This window comes from Orcinus orca, chromosome 20, assembly GCF_937001465.1.
Source record: "Orcinus orca chromosome 20, mOrcOrc1.1, whole genome shotgun sequence".
NCBI lineage: Eukaryota > Metazoa > Chordata > Mammalia > Artiodactyla > Delphinidae > Orcinus > Orcinus orca.
Window position 1 is genome coordinate 26,904,001 of NC_064578.1, and position 23,055 is coordinate 26,927,055.

At 44.1% G+C, this 23,055-nt stretch overlaps 1 protein-coding gene across 1 annotated transcript; it reads left to right on the forward strand.

Moving 5' to 3' along the window:
• The first annotated feature begins 8,957 nt into the window (after positions 1 to 8,957).
• CFAP20 (cilia and flagella associated protein 20) lies at positions 8,958 to 21,216 on the forward strand. The gene is made up of 6 exons (XM_004264943.3): positions 8,958 to 9,305; positions 17,881 to 17,960; positions 18,675 to 18,786; positions 19,624 to 19,812; positions 20,169 to 20,279; positions 20,789 to 21,216. Exons 1-6 carry the CDS (start codon positions 9,222 to 9,224, stop codon positions 20,792 to 20,794), a joined length of 582 nt encoding a protein of 193 aa, XP_004264991.1. The 5' UTR covers positions 8,958 to 9,221; the 3' UTR covers positions 20,795 to 21,216.
• Positions 21,217 to 23,055: the final 1,839 nt, after the last annotated feature.

Below are 23,055 nucleotides of genomic sequence, written 5' to 3' on the forward strand. Positions count from 1 at the left end.
TGTATGGAGAGTTTTCAGTGCGGAAGGGGCCATTAAACGAGACCTGTGGCCACAGAGGACGGAGAAAGAGAAGGGCATTTGAGCCAGGTTCTAGCCAGAGGGAAGAGGGCCAGTCCCAGAGGGGAGGAGGGCCATTTCCAGCACGCTCTTGACAGAGATGAGAAGTTGAAGAGGTATGTGAAGCAGTCCTGGCAGTGGGGGACCGCAGGTGATTCCAGCAGACTTGGCGAGCCAGGAAAGCCAGGCCTCGGCCTCGCCTTGAACGCGTCCGTCTCCCTGGACCCCTCCTTCCAAAGCAGGTGAGTCAACCAGACATTTACGTGGTAGGTAAATGTCACCTCTAGTGAACTCAGGAAGCTGCCTTAGCCCATTCTTTGCTTTCCCTTTGCGCATCACCGTGTTCCATTCCACCTCCCAATACTGCTCACTACCCCGCCACGCCCCCTTCTGAAAAAGCATCTTACCTTGGAGGCTGGTTGAGTCTACTGCCCTGAGGCAGGGGAAGGGGTTGGGTCTGGGGTTCAGATTATCCCGAAGCTCCCGTGAATGGGAGGAGAAGCAACCCACTCACAGGTGAAAGAAGGTGGAATAGAAGCACCAGGTGTGTCTGTTAAGTGAGAAAACGAAACCTGTTTTACAAATGAGATTCCCTGGTACCCTCAGTCCTCTCCCAGGACAGCTGTGCCACGGGGAGGTGAAAGCAACAACCTGGTGGCTGCCCAGCCTTGTGTCTGGCTGAGGCCTGCGTCCTCCCACCGCCTGTAAAGCAGAAGCGGCGGGCAGACCCAACACCTGGGCAGCTAGACGGGGCACCCGCTAGTTCTCCACAAAAGCCACTGGTCTGCCCAACATCCCTTCTCCTGTCTTCTCTGCTGCTTGTCCTGAACAGGTGACTATGGGAACCCAGGTGTGGATGCTCACAGTTTTTGAAGCAATTATAGGGGGAAAGCAAAGAGGTCCCTCAGGGCCACCATGGCGTCAGTGTCCCTTGGACCAGCTCCTGTTGTATCCAAGCCATTCCTCAGGTGTGGGAGCTCAAGACTGTGCCTGCCCCTAGACACCAGCGAGTGAGGGCCCGCAGGCCCCCAACCAGGTGACAGGACACCGAACGTATGGACTTGGTCCTTTCCAGCTCCATCACCGGCCTCGTATTCTCAAGCGATCTCTCTCATGAGGCCCTTTTTGACCCAAGGCTCTAAACTTCTTTTGGTCTCCCACGTGCCTGAGACAGCATCTCAATACCTTGTTTTAATGAGCATGTCCCTGAAACTCTTGGGAACGTGGTACTTCATATGTGTGTGTTAATCTACATAGCATGTTATCACCATGTTGACCCACTGGCGTTCGAGGGCCTTCCCCGACAGGGAGGGTCTCTTCAGAGCACATACACAGTCAATTGGCTTGGGAGTTCTTTAGGTGCCATGCAGAACTGAAACGCTAGCTTTATCCAATTTCCCTTCTCAACCAGTGGGAAAGTCTTATTTTCCAAAAACCTCTCAACCAAGATAAACTTGGGTTTTGTGGATGATAATTGTTGGGTAGGAGAGTGCTCAGTTGTAGGTAGAAGGTGAAGGAAGAGTTTTTGCTTAGGTTGTTTTGGCCTTGAGAGAAGGAGACAAGGAACCCACTAAACCAAGAACAGTCTGAAGCTCATCCACAACGTGCTTGGAAATTCAGAACATCAGTTCACATCTTTCAGTAGTCCTGCTTGTATTGGGATTGTCTAAAGTAATATTTATTGACTTTTCTTGATTACCAAAGTAATATATATGTTCATGGCAAAAAATTCAAATGTTACATAAAAGTAAATAATGACAGCCTCACCCTAACCACATACCCACACATCCAAAAACTCTTCCTTGCCTTGGAGGAAACCACAGTTAAATTTGGCATGTATTTTTTGACTATTTTCTATGCATTTACTAACATTTTAAAATTATAATGATTTTTATTTGACAGGTAGTCAGATTTTACGTTCTTTTTCTGCAACTTGTGCTTTCACTTAGTTGGGAAAATTTTACTGTTATCATGTATAGATCTACCTCACACCGCTTTTCATGGCTGTATAGCATTCCATTGTGTAATGTACCACAGTTGAAGCAATCCCTTATGGATAGATGCTTACCAGTATTGTCGCAATGAACAAATTTGCACATACATTCTTACACAGTCTGTATGTTTGTGAGATAAAATCTTTTCAAAAAAAGAATTACTGTGCCATATGCTTTTTTTCTTTCTTCCTTTTTTTAGCAAGGGCATTGTTGAAATTCAGAGAAAGTAGTCTTCCATTGCTTTCTCTCACTGGTGTAGGTTGGCACCATGATGCCTTTAGCTATGGAATTCTTGTGGGGCTCTGACAGGCACTTGGGGCATGGTGTCCAAGGTCTATGAGCTTTCCAGGGACCTACAGAATATTTGAGACTTGAAAAAAGGGTGTTGGTTCTAACATAAGAAAGTTGCAAAATAAAAATTTAATAAATGTAAGTAAATGTCTCTCCGATCCTGTGAACTGAGAATTCCAAAAAAATTACAGGGAAAAAAAGTTATCTTAAATATGAAAAATGGCTGCCTTTTAATGTTTGAAATGCTATGGGGATGCCTTCAAAAGTAACCATGCAGAGGGCTGGTAAATGTTTTAAAATATCCCTGGCCTGAATGGTCTGGGTGTTGGAATGGATGAGCAACTCTTTGCAGAATATTCTAGACTTTTAAAATAGCGTGCATCTCAAGTGCATTGTGCTAAGTGAAGAAGCCAGTCTCAAAAGGCTGGATGATTCTATTTATATGACATTCAGGAAAAGGCAAAGCTGTGGGGATGGAGAACAGACCCGTAGTTGTCAAGGGTTAAGGTTGGGGGGTGGGGGGTTTGACTACAAAGGGATAGCAAAAGGGAATTTGGGGGTGATGGAGCTGTTCTGTATCCTAAATGTGGCAATGGTTATATGACTTGGTACCTTTCTCAAAACTATACCAAAGGGACTTCCCTAGTGGCGCAGTGGTTAAGAATCCGCCTGCCAATGTAGGGAACACGGATTCGAGCCCTGGTCTGGGAAGATCCCACATGCTGCAGAGCAACTAAGCCCGTGCGCCACAACTACTGATGCTGCACTCTAGAGCCCGCGAGCCACAACTACTGAGCCTGAGTGCCACAACTACTGAGCCCGTGTGCCACAACTACTGAAGCCCAAGCGCCTAGAGCCCGTGCTCTGCAACAAGAGAAGCCACCGCAATGAGAAGCCCTCACACCGCGGCAAAGAGTAGCCCCTGCTCGCTGCAACTATAGAAAGCCGGAGTGCATCAACGAAGACCCAACACAGCCAAAAATAAATAATAAATAAATAAATTTATTAAAAAAAAAACTATACCAAAAAGAGTACATTTTCCTGTATTTAAGTTTAAAAATAAATTTTAAAAAATAACAATAACATGCAGGGTCCCAACACAGTCCCCTTTGAACTTCACTCTCAGATTAGCAGGAGCTTCATCTGCCCGCCACTGGCTCTTTTAACGATGTCTTTGGATATAACCACTGAGCTGGGATTCAGCAGTCCTCCATCTGCTAGCTGAGCACCCCCGTCATTTGGGCAGTCTTCCATCTTTGCTCCCAGATAAGGGGTGATTCTCTAGGCACAACCCCTCACCTCATTCCTATATCTCCCCATTTCCATCAGCAGGGAGGGGTGAAGAATAATCTCTGCCTTACAGTGTGTGGCAAGGCCCTTGTGTCCTTTAGTGGCCAGGTGCTTGGAGTTTCTGGTCTCAGACTGACATAAACAGATGCTGTCCACTGGATTTTAGCAAGTAACCAGGGTTTTGTGCTCTAAAAGGGATTCTTGGAGTTCTGGGTGTTTTATATAATATCTTAGTTATTAAAGCCGTACGTTTTGGGATTTCCCTGGTGGCACAGTGGTTAAGAATCTGCCTTCCAATGCAGGGGACACGGCTTCGAGCACTGGTCCAGGAAGATCCCACATGCCGTGGAGCAACTAAGCCCTTGAGCCACAACTACTTGGCCTGTGTGCCTAGAGCCCGTGCTCTGCAACGAGAAGCCACCGCATTGAGAAACCCATGCACCGCAACGAAGAGTAGCCCCCGCTCACTGCAACTAGAGAAAGCCTGCACGCAGCAACGAAGACCCAAAGCAGCCATAAATGAATAAATAAATAAATTTATTTATATAAAAAAAAGGAAAAAGCTGTATGTTTAAAAATCTATTTTGTCTTGTGGCTACAAATCTTGTTATAACTACAAACTGGTTGGTTTTGTATGTAAATTTGAACATTTATTTTGGTTAATCTTTGATGCTCAATTAATTCAAAACTTAATGGGTTAAACCATAAACATTGCTCACATACTTAATCTAGTTTCCTTAGACAATTTCAAAGTAAACCACGTATTTAATCGGTCTGATTTGCACAAACACTTCCAATAGCTAATATGAAAGGCCTAAAATCTGCTGAAATCTTCCTAAGCATTCAAATACTAACATATCGAAGTCTAAACTCATAGATTTAATCAATCAAACGTTGTTTACAAACTTAGTTAAATTTTCTTAGCATTTTAAAACTAAAATTGCAGACCTAATTTCAAATTCCTTTAAGCATTTCAAATTAAATTCAAAGTACAATATCCTCTAATCCTCTAAATGAGTTAACTATTTCAAATATCTTAAATAACAAAATATCACAATAATCAAACTTATTCCTCTGTTTGACATGGATTACTGATACTATGAATTTGATTCACTTCCCATAGTCTCTGTGTGTATTCTGACACTTATGCCACCAAGGTGAGATATTCTATCTAAACTCAGGACTGTGATTCGTTCATGGTCAGAGATTCTGGGCCGGGCACAGAATTCCTTGCTGCTTCTGCAATGGTTCTACACAAACTGCAGGTTAACAAACTAAGCCCCCTTTTTTTTTTTTTTCTTGGCTGCATTGGGTCTTTGTGCGCGGGCTCTCTCTAGTTGTGTCACGCAGGGGCTATTCTTCGTTGCAGTGCAGTGGCTTCTCTTGTTGCGGAGCATGGGCTCTAGGCGCTCAGGCTTCTGTAGTTGCAGCACGCAGGCTCAGTAGTTGCAGCACGCGGGCCCTTGAGTGCGCAGGCTTCAGTAGTTGTGGCTCGCGGGCTGTAGAGCGCAGCATCAGTAGTTGTGGCGCACGGGCTTAGTTGCTCTGCAGCATGTGGGATCTTCCCAGACCAGGGGTCGAACCCGTGTCCCCTGCATTGGCAGGTGGATTCTTAACCACTGCACCACCCGGAAAGTCCCCATCTATTGTTGATGGACATTTGAGCTGTTTCTAGTTCAGGGCTATTAAAAATGACATTGCTAAGAACATTTCTGTACATGTCTTTTATGGACATAAGCAAGCATTTCTGTTTGGTACCCAGCATTAGAATTTCTCAGTCACAGAGTTTATATATGTCTAGATTCAGTAGACATTATCAAATAGTTTTCCAAAGTGGCTGAACCAGTTTATACTTCCATCAAGAAGGTATGAATGTTGGCTTCCCTGGTGGTGCAGTGGTTGAGGATCCGCCTGCCAATGCAGGGGACACGGGTTCGATCCCTGGTCCGGGAAGATACCACATGCCACAGAGCGACTAAGCCCGTGCGCCACAACTACTGAGCCTACACACCACAACTACTGAGACTGCATGCCGCAACAATTGAAGTCCGCGTGCCTAGAGCCCCTGCTCCACAACAAGAGAAGCCACTGCAATGAGAAGCCCACGCACTGCAACGAAGAGAAACCCCTGCTTGCAGCAACCAGAGGAAGCCCACGTGCAGCAACAAAGACCCAACACAGCCAGAAATAAATTAATTAATTAAATAAATTTATTTTTTTAAAAAAAGGTATGAATATTCCAGTTGCTCCACATCCTCCCTATCAGCGGGTATTGTCAGTCCTTTTAATTTTAGCCATTCTGGTTGATCTACAGCAGTGTCTCATGATTTAAATTTGCATTTTCCTGATGACAAGATATGGTGAGCATCTTTCCATATGCTTATTGGTCATTCGAATATTTTCTTTTGTTTTTCAAAATTGGGTTTTCTGTCTTTTTCTTATTAATTTGTGGGAGTTCTTTATATATTCTGGATAAAAGATTTTTTTTTTGTCTGGTGTATGTATTGCACATACATCCTCCCAGATTGTGGTATGCCTTTTCACTTTCTTAATCTTGTCTTTTAATTAACAGACTTTTAAAATTTTAATGACATTCAATTTATCAATATTTTCTTTTATGTTAGTACATTTTGTGTCCTATTTAAGAAATCTTTGTCTACCTCAAGGTCTTGAAGATATTTCTAAGGTTGTTGTTTTTAAATTAAGACCTTATTTTTGGAGCAGTTTTAGGTTCACAGTAAAATTGAGGGGAAGGTACACATTTTCTATATATTTCCTGCCCCCACACATGCATGGCCCCCATTATCAACATCCCCCACTAGAGTGGTACATTTGTTATAATTAATGAGCCTACACTGACACATAATAATCACCCAAAGTCCATAGTTTATATTAGAGTTCACTGTTTGTGTTTTACATTCCATGGATTTGGACAAATGTATAGTGACATGTATCCATCATTATAGTATCATACAGAATGTTTTCACTGCCCTAAAAATCCTCTGTGCTCTATTCATCGTTCCCCACCCCTCTACCCCTGGAAAGCACTGATCTTTTTATTGACTCCATGCCTTTTCTAGAATGTCATATAGTAGAAATCATACAGTATGTAGCCTTTTTGTATTGGCTTCTCTCACTTAGTAACATGCATTTAAGTTTCCTCCATGTCTTTTCATGGCTCGATAGCTCATTTTCTTTTTTAGTGCTGAATAATATTCCACTGTCTGGGTGTACCAGTTTATTTAGCTGTTCACCTACTGAAGGATGTCTTGGTCACTTACAAGTTTTGGCAACTTTGACTAAATCCGCTATAAACATCTGTGTACTGGTGTTGATATGGACATAAGTTTTCAACTCCTTTGGGTAAATACCAAGGAGTGGCGTTGCTGAATACTATAAGAGTATATTTGGTTTTGTAATAAATCTCCAAGCTGTCTTCCAAAGTGACTGTACAATTTGCATTCCCGCCAGCAATGAATTCCTGTTCCTGTTGTTCCACATTCTAACCAGCATTTGGTGTTGTCTGCGTTCAAGAGAGCAGAATTAAAAAATCCTGCAATAGACTCAGGTGCACATGAAAATCTAATGTACAGTAATTGTGTTTCTCCCTAGGATATTTTGAAAAATTTAATAACCTTAAGGGATAAATTGTTCACTGACCTGAATTATACAGAGTCCTCAGAAATCATCCAAAAATAACAGCTTTGTATAAACATTTTTGACTTTCTGCTGTAATAAGATCCATATTTTTCCTTCTGTCTGGAAATTCTGGTTGGACTGTTCACGGCATTGCCATGAGGATTAAATGATTTAATAAAGGCTAAAGCACTCTATTATATTCCTGACACAAAATAAATGCTCAGTTGATGTTAGGAATTATTAGTTATTACAATGATGACATTAGTTGTTACAGTGAAGTTAGCTGCAAACTCCTTTTCTGTCAGCCACAATACCCAACACAGGCCTGAACACAGAGTAATATCCAGGTAAGTGCTCAGTGAGTGACTGGTTTCCAACATTTGGGATTTCTTCCACACTTGAAATACCATAGCTTATTTTATGTCTTTTTAAAAATGTTCTAGGGCTTCCCTGGTGGCGCAGTGGTTAGGAATCTGCCTGCCAACGCAGGAGACATGGGTTCGAGCCCTGGTCTGGGAAGATCCCACATTGCCACGGAGCAACTAAGACTGTGTGCCACAACTACTGAGCCTGCGCTCTAGAGCCTATGAGCCACAACTACTGAGCCCACGTGCCACAGCTAGTGAGCCTGTGCGCCTACAGCCTGTGCTCCACAACAGGAGAAGCCACCACAAGCAGAAGTCCGGGCACCGGGACGAAGAAGATTAGCCCGTGCTTGCCGCAACTAGAGAAAGCCCGTGAGAAGCAATGAAGACCCAACTCAGCCAAAAATAAAAATAAATTTATTTTTAAAAATTCTAAGAATTAATTGATTTTAAAAAAAAAACAGCTGTTGATCCAACTCAACCAACTCAACTTTTTTCTTTTTGCGGTACGCTGGCCTCTCACTGTTGTGGCCTCTCCCGTTGCGGAGCACAGGCTCCGGACGCGCAGGCTCGGCGTCCATGGCTCACAGGCCCAGCCGCTCCGCGGCATGTGGGATCTTCCCGGACCGGGGCATGAACCTGTGTGCCCTGCATCAGCAGGCGGACTCTCAACCACTGCGCCACCAGGGAAGCCCTCAACTTTATTTTAATTGCATTAATTTCTGCTTTTATCCTAATGTTCAGGCCTTGTTTTCTAATCATGCATTTAAGGCGATAAATTTTCCTCCAAGTATTGCTTTGACTTCATCCCACAAGTTATGTGAGTATTCATAACATAACGATCTTGTCAATAATTAAAGCAGATGCCTATAAGGCATTTAGCACAGTTAGTGCGCAATACTAGTTAGCTGCTTTAACCTTATCCAGTACTCGGCCAACAAGTATTTATTTGTCATTCTCAGCACACCAGGTAAGCTCACCTTCCGTGCCTTTCCTCACTTTTCTTTTGCCTTTGTAACTCCTCCTAGCCCCTTAGGGGGCGGGGCCTGGCCTTCACGCGCTTTGACCCCACCCCCTCCAGGTTTCCATGACACTACGTAGCTTCTAACGACATATTCTATAATCCTGTCTCCTTCCGCTTTCTAAAAGCAGCTATGGGACCACGATGGAAAAATAGTCCCTGGGCAAAGGAGTTCTTTTCACGAGGAGGCGGAACTAGGGCGGGGCTTAAGCGGAAGGAACAGGAAGTCTGTGAGCCCTGTGGCGGGATTGGGCTCAGCGCTCTCAGGGGGCGGAGGGATCCATCGCAGGCGCGGGCGGCCACCGCCTCCATTTAAGGAGGGGAGAACGGTGCGGGCGGCAGTTGCTGTGGTTTCCGTGTTGAGGTGGCTTAGTTTTTATGGGAGCTGAAGTTCACGGACGCAGCGTCGCGTGTCCAAGTCCAGGTGTCTGTGGCTACCGATCGGGAGGTCAGGAGCGCAGCGTCCTTTCTTCGGACTAGGGCTAACTCCCTGTTTTCCCTTCGCCACTTGGTGCCAATATTTAGGTCGTCTTCGGCGCGGCTGAGGAGAAGGCCGCGGGCGAGATGTTCAAGAACACGTTCCAGAGCGGCTTCCTTTCTATCCTCTACAGCATTGGCAGCAAGCCCCTGCAAATCTGGGACAAAAAGGTCAGGGGCTGGGGGCGGCGGCGGCGGGGCGGGGGCCCGGGGATGGGCCCGGGGTAGCGGGTAGTTGTGTCGAACTGGCGCCTGGGGGAGGCCGGGCGGTCTCTGCTCTCTCCTGTCCCCAGCCTGGCGTGACTGAGGCGCGAGGTGGGGGCGTCGTGTAAGCCGCGGGGGCTGCATTGTGGGGTGGGCGTGCCTGGGGTTTAAGTGTCCTGCGGCAGTAGTGTGGTTAGGACAGTTGCCCCTCGCGGCAGACTTGACTGGGCCCGTCGGTTCCTCAGCCTCGGTTTCCGCATCTATATGGTGGGGTCGATAGTGCACGTCTCACGGCATGAAAAGCGTAAACTCACGTGAGGTTGCTTCGGGAACGCGCAGATGAAAGGAACCGCTGTGGAATGGAACGCGCAGATGAAAGGAACCGCTGTTCACTGATTTCACAAATATTTACTGATATCCTGTGTTGTGCCAGGCACTGTGCTGGGCACTAGACACAGAGCCTTTGTTCCAGGCCCCCTTATAGAGGCACAGCCAGAACTCAGTTATGTTTGGGTTTCATTCATTTGCTCCCTTCCTCCCACTGATCCCAGCCAAGCCGGAATTCGGTGGCCTTTGGCACCTGCTCCACACTCACTGTGACTTGGGGTCTGTACTCTGCCTTCAGTGGCTGATCTCCATCAGAGAGATTGCAAAATGGTGATAAAGTGTTGTCTGGGTTAACAAGCTGAACGCCAGGTACAAGCCTCATCGTCTTTATACAGGCATCCACTAGATGATAACTTTCACTGACTCTGGGAGATGGTGACCCTGTCCACTTTTTGGAGATGTTGATTGGGGGCATGTGTGCCTAGCAATCTATGAGTTGGTCTGCATTTAATTACTTTGATATTTCCTTTCTCATGCAAATTCCCAGTCATCCGTACCTTTTTTGAATATAAGTTAATATAAAGCACTGTACATTGGAAGACAGGTGATTTAGGGTATAACCTTAGTACTGCACTCCTTCGGGGACAATGGAGAGAGGTGGTGTGTTGAATGCTGTTTTTATAGAGAAGAATGTAGGATAATCTAAATAAGCAGTTCATTGGTAATGAGGCCAAGAATTTTGGATGTCATCTCAGAACAATTCCCTGTCTTCCCTTATCCACAGATAAAGGTTTGGGGCCACATAGAGATTAGGAGAGAACATGGACAGCCTTCTGCCTGTTGCCACTAGGGAATTCTGCTTTCTGAGAGCAGCTTTGGGGATGGTGTGTTCACAATGTCATTTTTATAAGATAGTTGAAAGATCTGAATGTAATGAGTTTGGCCTTATGCATGTGTGAGAAATCTGACCAGCTCTCCTCTTTCACAGTGATTCTGTCCACAAACTAGAGCTAATGCCAAGAGTTACTTATTACCCAAGAGAGCAGTTCCTTAACTGTTTTCCTACATTTTACTGAGTTTTTCAGTTCCATGGTTTTGTTCACATTGGAATAAAAAACACTTTAAACTCTGAAATTGTACCTCTACAAAGAGAACCCGGAATGAGTGTACCTGGGAACTTTGTAAAGATGATGGCTTCTCAGCTGTGGCTTGACTTAATTTTGGACTGTCCAAAGGCAAGGAGAGAGTGGATTGTATGCCAGTTGAATTTGGGATTGTAACCAAAGTGTCAATATGAGGCAATTGATATAGAGAATGGGGCTTGATCTAGGAGGAGAGGTTTTCAGAGCAGGTCAGAGAACTTACCAACACAAAGAATTCCAGTGGTAGAGAGGCCTCAGCATTTCTATCAGGTGAAACTTTTATCAGAGTTGCCCCATTTTAACCCTTCTGGGCTTGATCTTTTGTAGTGTGTTTTATTTTTCAAATGCAGCTTTTTGAGTAGTCAACATGTTTGCACACGGAATATAAAAGCAGAGTAACCATGGTGCACTGTGTCCCTTAACAACGCCACTAGAGGTCGGATGGTACCCTAATGACATAAACCTGTGTGAAAACATTGTTAGAAGATCGACTGGCAGGGTTACGTGGAGTAAATTAAGCAGACATTTTGGCAAAGAAAATCTTTAGAGGAACACTCATTTTAAGCAAAATTCTCATAATAGTAAAAATAAATTATATGTTTCTACTCTTCTTATTTAGACTAGATTGAAAAGTGTTTATCTGTGAACTTTTCCCCCGTGAGGCAAGAGAAGGAAAGGGAGGAAGAAAGGAAAGTTTGGGGCCAGATCCATAGGCTTTGGTGTATGTGTTCCTTTACTCAGCTGTATTATAAAGTCCTCAGAAAGTGTTGGGAATCCAGTCCAGAAGGGGAAACACTGGGAACTGATATTCTTATCAAAGATTTATTGAGCAACAGCAAAGTGACAGGCATTGTATAGATTTGGGGAGATACAAAGTTAGGGAAGAGAAGACATTTTCCCCACTCCCATGATTCCGAATAAGGCAAAGTTGTAATAAGGGCAAAGTTTGATGGAGGGAGGGAAGGACTGTCCACATTTATCTAGAAATGACCCTGCCCTCTGCTAGTAGGTACATATTGGCTATAAGTGCCTGTTTTTAGTTGTTACATACTTTGATTTCACAAAACTTTACTATTCTCCTTCCTGAGTTTATGGAGAGAGAATTTCTGTTATTTGTTTACGGTGAAGAGCAGTCTTTGAAAACTTAGGTTTGGCTTCATTTAGGCTCTGTGTCTCCTTATGAATATGAGGAGTGAATGCCATATTCATAATAACAGTTAATTTGCAAATTCATTTTGGGGGTGTGGCTACATTTGCAATACCTGCATTTATCTGACACTCTGAAGTTCTCAGCCCCTCCCCCCATCTCATCCTTCAAATCTCAGCTTAACTTAAGTTCCCAATGAAATAATGTTTATGTCTCCTGTGTGCTCCTGTGGCGCTCTATATCACGCTGAATGGCAGTTGCCTATTTATTGTATATCTCCCACTAGACTACAGGTTCCTTAGGGGGAAGAATAGTATCTTACCTTGAAACTCCAGTGCCAGAGTGTGGTCAGACACCTTGGATTTGCGTCCTGGCTCTGTCATATGTCCTGTGCTGTGTAACCTTGAGCAAGTACTCAACTATTCAGTTCTCTCATCTTGTAATCCACCTCCTTCTCATGGTTATGGAGATTAAATGAAGATGTATATAAATGCTTAGCAACAGTTATGGCACACAGTATTAAATAGGGCAGGGAACTGAGGCATTTGCTCAAGAGTAAGTGAAAAATTTATAACTGAGCCCAATATTCAGATGCCTAGGAATAGGAAGTACAGTAACTCCAGACTTCTGAAATGAGAATAATTTAGTCAGTGTACCATGGCTTTCCCAATCCAAAACTTTAACATGGCTCTAAGGCCACACAGACTGTGGTCTGGTACCTGCTTAACTAGTTCTCCAGGCTGACGTCCCACAGGATCCCCCTTCTAGTATTGACCTCCTACTGAACTGAAAGAAGTCTGTTCTCTCCTGCTTTAGGCTTTTGTACTTGCCGGCCACTCTCCTGGGACCCACTCCTACCCCTCTTCATTAGGTCTCAGCTCAAAGGTACCTCCTCAGGTTAAGTTAATTTATATCCACTTATAGAACCTCTACTTCCTTCTCATCATACTTGAAATTAGCTTCTCAAGATCTGTATTCCTGGCTGGACGGTAAGCTTCCTGATAGAGACCTTTGTAATTTTTCAAACCAAGAGTTTAGCAGAAATTAGGGATTTCTTAATGCTCCCTTAACTTCTGGGATCAGCAAATACTACATTATTAAAGGACTTTTTATGTTTAATGTAAACATTACTTCCGGTTTGTAAGGAAAATACCAGGAGGTTCTTTTCCCACTTATGCCTGTGTAAAACATGTAACTTTCAGACTTTACTGGTAATACCCTAAAAATCTACTACATGAGATTGTTAACTCATACAAGCTTCTCTTTCTTTCTGCTCACCTTGTCTTTCTCTGCTGCTGATCCTCCCCATTCCCAAACGAAATATTAGAACCAGAGTTTTTGTGGCTGTTGCTGGAAAATATTAGATTCCCATTCCCAGTTCCTAATTTTAAAAATGAACAAAGTCTCTCTCCAGAAAAAAAGTTCCCACACCCTAACTTTTAATTAGCAAACCTTGTTGGTACATGTTAAATTTCTAGTAGTAGAATTGAGAGCATTTGGACATGAAAGTACTAAAACTATTTTTTTCAGATTATCCCTGGGTCAATCTGAGGATGTTATTCATTTTTCCAAAAAATAGCTTTTACTATAATTGGGCAAAGGCCTGGGTTTTAGTTACACTTGCCCTTTCAAGGCATTCTTAGGAAGAGACTGGTTAGCAATACATATAATTGTCCTTACTTTAACTAAAGGGTTGTTTGTAAATGTCCAAAGTTGCCTGTCTGCTGTTTGGATAGTCCCTGTTACGTGCCGCAAAGGAAGAGAAGCCTTTAATCCACTGGAGCCTACAAGGCCCAGGGCTTGAGACAGAGCTATGCCCAGCTCTCCCCACAGAGGTCTCCCTCTGCCTGTTTTCTGACTTAGAGCCCAGCCCCTAGCTCAGGGCAGAAACTTTCCTGCTGAAATGGACAGCTCTAAAGGCTTAATGTAAATTGGAACATGTGTCATTAAGACTAGGATGCCAGATGGCTGAGGGCTCAGCTGTCTGCCAGGATAAGTGGGTGGAGCCACAAAAAAGAAAGGTGGGAGTGGGGAACGGATACAACTCGTGTTATTTTTAAAGCACTTGACGAAATATAGAGCATTGGCCAGCTTCCTCCCTATCCCAGTAGTATTTTCCCCGCTCAGCTTTGACTCTCCTCCCTGGGGCTTACATCGGGGGAAAAAAAATCAGTGTTCTTTATTAGTTGTCCCAGCAACCATGGAAAGCCTGGGAGAGTGATTGCAAAAAAGGGCTTGAAGGTTCCCTTCTTGGTGCCTGCAGAGGCTGAGAACCATTCTGATTGTTAATTGCCAGTAGCCTGGGTTCTGAAGCTTCTAAAGTACCTCCACCTCATGGTTGGGGCCCGGGGGTGGGGGAGGGGAGGAGATCATGAAATTAAAAAATGTAAGATTGGCTTTATTTATTATCATTATTTTGGAGGAATAAAACACTCATAGGCCACACTACAGGAATGTGTCATGAAATAAAAAAATTAGCAAGTCAAAAACAATAGGCACTTTCTAATTTAGAGAGGGAAGTAAAATAAAACCTACTTCCACCATGTGCAATAAATGCTGACCAGTTCATTTTTTCTTCATTTCAAAGCCAGACCTGCCTAGTGGCCTCTGAACTGGAAGAAGCTAAGGAAAGGAAGTTGATACTTTCTGAGTCCATGTGTCTTGTTATACATGTTTGTCAGAAGCTGGACTGGGGAGGGGCTTGCTTCCTGGAAGACCTTTACAACTTAAGGCAGTGACAGCCAGATTGCCAGAGTGGTTGGGAGGCCTTGCCCCAAATTGTCCACCTCTCTTTCTCCTTTGATCGTAGCTTTAGAGCCTAGAGAGAAGTTTGGGGATGTTTCCCACCCATATCTCTGGTTAATTGCACCCCTGGCCCCACTCCACTCTTCTTCCATTGAATTTGTATTTACAGCCCTTTGAACTTAATAAAGAAGAAAAATCATAATTCACTAAGAAATCACCTTAATTTGATTTTAAAGCTCTGGCAGCTTGTGATATGAGAATACTTTTCTTCTTTGAGGACTGAACTTTCTCCTTGGGCAAAGCTCTATTTAGACTGTTCTCGCCACTAAGCAGGTTAAAACTCTAGAGAGACTGTTGGGCATTCCTTCGAAAAAGCTGCCTTTTCCCCCTCTGGGTTCTCGTGTTTTACGGGCTATGTTAATTAATTTTGTAAGAATTAAGTTTGTGCGTGTGGTAGTTTATGTGTTGTGAAAGGAATTTCTCTTAAGAAGTTACTGACAGTCCAACTGAAAGTTAGTTTGCTCCTGGGACAGAAGTGTAAGAATACACAGAGTCTGTTTTGGCTTTTAGTCTGTTGGCTTCTTTGTGCAGTGTAAAGCATTGTTTTCTTCTGTAAAGACCTGAGTAGTCACATTTACTGGAGTGCTATAAACTTTGAGATGGGCAGAAGGCAAACGTCCTAACATTTCCTCCCTGTGAAACCTGGCTGGGTTTTCTGGAGCTGAGGGAGGCTTCCCGTGACTGTAGTCAGAGAGACCTTCCAGGTCTGAGGTCCCACTTACAATGTTGGCTAAATTGCAACGTGTTGCCTTTTAACAATAGTAGTCTTTGGACCCTAATTACTTAATCCTTTCAATTTAACCATCTGTTTGGTTTGTTGCATTCGGTACCTTTTTAAGAAAGAATGAAGTTATAGAGAATAATTAGTGGTATGTTATATAATTAGTATTTGCATCTTGTTGGGATACTGTCAGCTCTTATCAGTGTGCCTGCAACATATTATATGGAAAAATTTCTTGATGAATTCCTCCTTTACCAAGAAGTCTGCCTGATTTTCCACAGCAGCTGTGGGCTAGCAAATAGAGGAGGAATATTGCCACTTTGGGAGCATTTATATGGGGAATGAGGTGGGCAGTGTTGGCATGTGCTACAAGTCTTTGTGATCCAAGTCTTTGTGCTTTTAATCTCCCTTGGAAAGAGGCCCAGAATTCAAAGCAGGAGGGCATTGGATGTCGCCAGCTTTGTTTGAGAAGCACTTCAATGTGATGTTTGTGACTTGAGAATCCAGAAATGCTACACTGGCAGAGATCTGGGGCCCATCCACTCAGCATTCTGTCTCTGACAATGGGTACCAAAGGATGATTTGTGGGAAGGCATTCTTTATGCTGGTAACCTCACTAGCGTTGTGATATACCTTAGGATCTCTGGCTTCCCGTAATAGCCCATGGTGGATATGTTATCCAGGAATTTTTGAAAAATCCTCCTTGAATCTCTTCATATGTGCCGACTCTTAGGATGACAGATTCCAGAAGTCAGCAAATATTTGAATGCTTAGTTTATGCCTAGCAGAGTACTAAGCACTATAGAACATATAAATGATGTTTAATACTTGGTCCTTACCCTTCAGCTTATACTTTTTTGAGGAGACAAGACTCAGTTGCATCTGGCAGAAAAAGATGGGCAGTGATATCAGATGTTACCTGGGGAATACCAAGCACACCACAAGTGGATCAAATTAGCAGGAACAGAGCACGCAGAGACTGATGTCTAAAGACAGAATGCCATGTTATTAATAATTGTGTTGAACAATACAACTATCAGACTCAACGCTGTATTCTCTCCCCATATGCAAGTCTCATGGAAAGCCACATGATGAGTTGTTGAATATGACAGCACAGGCAGCCGTTTTCACTATACCTAGTAAAAGACCACATGCTTGTCATTCTGATGCATCAGGTTCTAAACCTGGTTGATCTTTTTCATGTGTTAATACATTCAGCCCTAACAGTCCAGCCCTGTCTCAGAAGTGCCTTTGCATGTCTCTGCTCTGTCCATATAAGGTGCTTGGATGTAATGCTTGAAGGTAATTGTGCTTTCCTAAATATGTTTTGAGAGGAGGAATCCGTATCGAATATTGATTCCTCTCCATCATATTCCCCCTACATATGCAGCAAACAATGCAAAACAATGTAGGATGAAGTGCTAAATTATGTAGTCTAGGCTACATGAGCAAGAAAAATGAATCAGAGAGAAGAGAGGTCAGTGTAGGCTGAAAATGCTAAAGAAGGCTTCTGTGTGCGGCACAGATGGGACTCGAATTCATACTTGAAAAAGTAGAAACTTAGGGAAAAGAAGATAAGGAAGCATAAGTAGGAGTAAACCTGGGGTAGTAATACGTTCGGTTTTTGGTTGCTACCCTCCCTCTCAGTGACACTCAGCACTTGACCTTTCTGGCCAGAGAACTATGTGAGGCAGTGTAGGGCAGTGGAAAGCCTGGCGTTAATCCTGCCCCTCTTACTTAGGGTCTGTCGTCTGCACTCCCTGAGTGTCAGTGTCCACGTCTGTAAAGTGGAAGCAACACCAACGACCTTGTGATTTTTGTTGTTGTTGTTAGGACTGAGCTCGTTGTTGTTAGGAATGTTCCTAGTGTATAGTAGATGCTTGGTAAACGTTAGCTGGATCTAAATTGAGTTGATTTCTTTGGGAAGAAATTTGTCCTGATTTATAGATTGCCAAATTGCCTGCAACTCCTGTGGTGGTTGATTGGGCCCTGTACAGAGGTAATAGCATGGCTTACTTTCACATATCGTGTCACAAACTTCTGTGTTGTGCCCTTTGGGCTACTGTGGTTTTCTTTAAATCAGGGGTGTCCAACCCCTGGGCCGCGGACCGGTACTGGTCCGCTGCCTGTTTGGAACCGGGCCGCACAGCAGGAGGTAAGCGGCGGGCGAGCCGGGGTAGCTTCATCTGCGGCTCTGCATCGCTGGCATTATCGCCTGAACCACCATATCCCACCCCACCCCCAACCCCGGTCTGTGGAAAAATTGTCTTCCACACAACCGGTCCCTGGTGCCGAAGAGGTTGGAGACCGCTGCTTTAAATAGTCCCATTCAGCCTTCAAAATCTTAACAGAGTTATTTGTCGATTTCAGTACTAACCAGTTTAATTTCATCCCTTGTAGGTACGGAATGGCCACATCAAAAGAATCACCGATAATGACATCCAGTCCCTGGTGCTAGAGATTGAAGGAACAAATGTCAGGTAGGTTGCCACTCTGTTCTCCCAGAGACATGGAATGCCAGGAGGTAGTACATTCATAGAGGTTAATAGCATGGACTGCAGAGTCAGACTGCCTGGTGTGAATCCAGCTCTGCTACTTAGAGCTCACCTTGGGCAAGTTATTTAATCCCCCAGGCTTTAGTTTCCTCACCTGTGAAATAGGGATAATGACAGTACATCTTCCTTGTAGAATTATTGTGAAGATTAAGTAAGTGAATGTGTATAAAACACTTAAAACCTGCTTAGCACTTAGTCAGTGCTGTATAAGTCTTAGTTATTAATATTTAACCCAGATGTGTTTATGTGGAGGTATGGGTTTACAGTAATCATCCAGTGGATGGCCAGGGTAGTTTTCAGTGTTACAATGGTCTTAGTTTTGGTTTTCTATCATTTGATAGTTTCTTAGACCAGAATTAAATCTTTTTTCACTGGAAGAACTTGCAGATCCACTGGTCTGGCTTTGTTTCTCAGATATTTTATTGTTGATGTCTAGTGCTATGTTAAACTTTTGTTTCAGAGTCCAGCACTTTTTTTTAACACATTAGCTTAACTTAAGGGTTGAGGGATCATTGGATGACGTATCTGGATCTTTTAGATCTGCCTTCCAATTTATCCTCTTGGACTGAGTGTTATTGCTGTGCATACCACAAAGGAAAAGGCAAGTAGTGTGTTTATTGGTGTTTCCTCTTTCTACAGCACCACATATATCACATGTCCTGCAGACCCAAAGAAAACATTGGGAATTAAACTTCCCTTCCTTGTCATGATTATCAAAAACCTGAAGAAATATTTTACCTTTGAAGTACAGGTAAGTATGTGCACATGAATCTCTACACTCTTGGCTATACCAAAGAGATGTCCTGTCAATTTATAGGAGAAAAGTGGCCGCAGGAAAGTATCTTTATCCTTTTGTATGTATTCTTTTCTGCCTCTGCTGTACACTTGATGCAACCTTTTTTTTTGCGGTACGCGGGCCTCACTGTTGTGGCCTCTCCCATTGCGGAGCACAGGCTCCGGACGCGCAGGCTAAGCGGCCATGGCTCACAGGCCCAGCCGCTCCGCGGCATGTGGGATCTTCCCGGACCGGGGCACAAACCCGTGTCCCCTGCATCGGCAGGCGGACTCTCTACCGCTGCGCCACCAGGGAAGCCCACAACCATTATTATTATGGCATTATTATTATGGCATTATTATTTTGGTATTATCAATCAAAGTTTAATGCCAAGTTTTAAAAGAAGCAGTAAGCATCTAGAAAATCTAATCAATAGCTACAAGAGTTCAAAGCTTGAGGGTTAGAGTAGTGTCCATTTGGGAAGTTACTATTTAATACAGGGCTATTGTTGGTCTCAAGTCTAGCTTTTTTAATTTTTCAAAGGGAAGAATGTTTATGGAATCATGCTATGGTCTGGGGGCCTGATGCATGTGTCATATGTCATAAGCAGCTGGTGTTGTCTTGGCAACAGACAAGATAAACTAGCTACTTCCGGGCCGTCTGCATCCAGTGTGACCTATATCTGGTTTGTTTATTCTCCCTTGGGTCTCAGCCTTGGGAAACCAGGCTGTGGGATTTTCAAGTCCTCGTCTTATCAAGGTTGTTTGCTTCTTCCAAGATGGTGTTAATGTGATTCTTCTCTATATTTCATAGGTACTAGATGACAAGAATGTGCGTCGGCGGTTTCGGGCAAGTAACTACCAGAGCACCACCAGGGTCAAACCCTTCATCTGTACCATGCCCATGCGGCTGGATGACGGCTGGAACCAGATTCAGTTCAACCTGTCAGACTTCACTCGGCGGGCATATGGCACAAATTACATTGAGACCCTCAGGGTGCAGGTACTGGCTCCTTTTCCAGATGGAGCCCCAAATGGGAGAGGGGTCTAGGCTTTGTTTGTTACTGGCTTGTGACCCAGGTGACAGAACAGTGTGGGTTTCTGGCTAAAGTTCCCAAGTCACTGTCCAGAGGGCTTTCACCTCAGAGAGGCCCAGGACCTTCTCAGGAATCTGCTCAGATTCAGTGGGAGAATACAGCAAGTAAAATCTCCCTCTTGTCAAAATCTACCCCTAAGCCATGCTGAGGAGATGCCACAGAGGTGAAGCTTTGACGGCACCATGCGGGGGGCTCAAGGAACATCAGGAAAAGAGGAAAGACAATCATATTTTGAGACTTATTTTAAGTCTTGCATCCACAGATCCATGCAAACTGTCGCATCCGACGGGTTTACTTCTCAGACAGACTCTACTCAGAAGACGAACTGCCAGCAGAGTTCAAACTGTATCTCCCAGTTCAGAATAAGGCAAAGGTAAGCCAGCTTTCCTCAGAGGAAGGCCAGACAGTGAGTTGTAGAAGCTGTGTCCCTGGAAAGTGCTCTGTTCTACAAGTTCAGCTGCAGAGCCTCTCTGTGTTGACATGGAGTATGGAGGACTTTTACATCATAAGATCTTAGGTCTTCCACCACCAGCACTGAATCAGGAATGATCCCATGAAATGTTCTGTTACTGCTGTCTCACCTCCATGAAGTGATACCGTCTCTCCTGGGGGGCATCCTGCTGCTTCCTGCTCCCAGGCCTTCCTTGCAGAATATCTCCATCTGAACCTCTTCATCAGCCCCAAATTACTATCAGCCGATCTGTCCCCTCTGACACGATGATGGGTGCTTACATGCCTGCCCACTGGTGACACATATGCATCTCCCCACAGTCCAGCATCCCCTTGAGTGTCACTAGAGGTGGGGGGTCAGTGGCACTGACCGTCTGTTTTCTAATAACTTAAACTGATGCCTTTGTTCTATTTTTTTTCTTTCCCCTTCAGCAATAACTGGAATGCCACTCAAGGGATAGACCCTGGATGTGACTCTTAGTTTAAAAAGGAAACTATCTGGAGGACAATGCAAAAAACAAATATTTATATTAGTTCACTGTGCTGCAGTTCTTTTACCTGCTCCTTGGCGTCCCTGGTTGTGGCTACCAGTGACCGTGCCGTGCATTGTAAGTACAGTGGGGGATAAGCTGTCCTTTGATACATGAATGCCAGAGTTTATCTTGCTGCCTGCCTCGGTGTGTGGGGAGATACATTTACCATGAACTTACAGAATTAAAGATGTCCCGTAAAGGCAATTTCAGACCAATATTTCTTCCTATGGTTTGTTCTTCGTTTTATATATTATCTAAATATATGTATATGCTGTGTAATACTCATAATCCAGAAATGAATAAAATGTTATATTCTTGGTTTGTAAATTTGTTCTTAGTTTGTGTCTTTTTTAATGGTGACATTTCTCTTTCTTTATGGTATGAAAATAGAACTCTTTCCAAAGAACATCCCATACATTCATGCTGTGAAATAGCTTACAATAAGCACTTGAAGAACAAGACATCTATAGAAATTGATTTGGAACAACTTCGAAGAGAAACTAAATGGAAAGAAACTGAATAGTGTATCACCAGTGCAATCATCTTACTGAAGGGTGGGTCCCAAGTGGAGCTTTAGACAAAATGGCATATATTCCAGATTGCTCTTAAACACCTTAGGAAGGTGTTTTGTTGGAGCCTCACTTGCCCTTTTGTAACAATCAGCACATCTAGTGTTCCTCAGCATTGGAACAGATCACCATCTCCCAATTTGAGCTCCAGATGAAGTACTTGCCTTGAATTTAGGGACTTGAAGGAAAAATGTTTCTTTAAACACTGGACTCACTTGAGAGAACTGAAATCTTGCACCACTCTCCCTGCTCACGCTTATTCTGGGGCATGTGCTTGGTTAGTGAAATGACCCTGGCACAAATAGTTAAATTTACAAAAGTTAAACACTTACATGATACAACTCTACTGTATGTAATATTTCTGGAGGGAAAACCATTTGGGGGTGAATAAGAGCATATGTAGATACACCTAGATGATCTCATAGGACACATAAGAACTGTACAGTGATTACTTCTGGAGAGAATGGTTGTATCATTTACGTACTTTTTTTGTACTGTAGACGATTTCTTTGAAAGGTAATATTTATGTGATAAGAATTTCAAAGTCAAAAAAGAACAAAAGGCCATCCTGGATACTGTGCTCTCCCCGACACTCCCTCTGGATTTGGTTTCATCCCACAGGATGAGGCTGGAATTGTGGGCACTGGCTGTTTTGACTTTGACTAGAGGTAAAAACACAGTGCTGAATTCGTCATTACTGTTGCTGCCTCCTGAGAAGTTAAGTGACAAGGAGCACTGTTCTCCCGCATCCTTATCCTCCAGAGTGTGCTCTGGGTAAGCATGACCGAATCTCTGAGGAGGGCAGGGCTGCAGTGGTGGGAGGGCTGTAGGGAAAGGTGCTCCACTGCTGCCTTAGGCACTCACTGAGTTCTCATTTCCCCTCGCAGTTGTCAGGACCTGGCACTTAGGTGGGTTCAGTCAAGACGACTTTGCCTTCCTCTTCCTGCTAACAGCTGCACTGGAGCCGCCTTCGCCGTGGATGCTGCCCCTCTCCTTGGAGAGTCACCATCGTTCAGCATCGCAGAGCACCCATCAGCCCAGGTGACAGCCTGCTCTCTCAGGGCCAACTCCAGTCACATCTGAATATTGGCCCGCTTCTCCATCCTGAAACACATTAGCATTCCCGTTGTTAGACTCCGTGTGTCTGTCTCCCAAGCTTTCTGGGTTACAGAGGGGTCCTCAGAAATGGGTGGGGCTGGGTGGTCAGGGACTTCAACAGAGCTTCTTGTCTCTGGCCACTGTGTGGTGAAATCTTCCCTCCAATCTGGAGTCTGTTGTGGGATGAAAGATGCTTTTGTGGAGGCGAGAAAGCCCGGTTAACTTTTCATCTCTCTCCCGTGCCAGGACATCAGTGGAGTGCTCCTGGAAGTCCAGAGAAATACAGTAATGCACTCTCCTCCACACAGAGCCCCTTTCACCCCACGGCACTTGTCAGACTATGTATGGGGATTACCTCACCACCCTCTTTGGGGTATAAGGCGGCAGCTGTTGGCTTCCCAGATGCTTCACATATCCATCCGAGAGGAAGTGAGGGGGCGTTGAGGGTGATGGGATGTATTATCTAAGCTGGACCCAGGCCAATGTGAATTGTGGCACC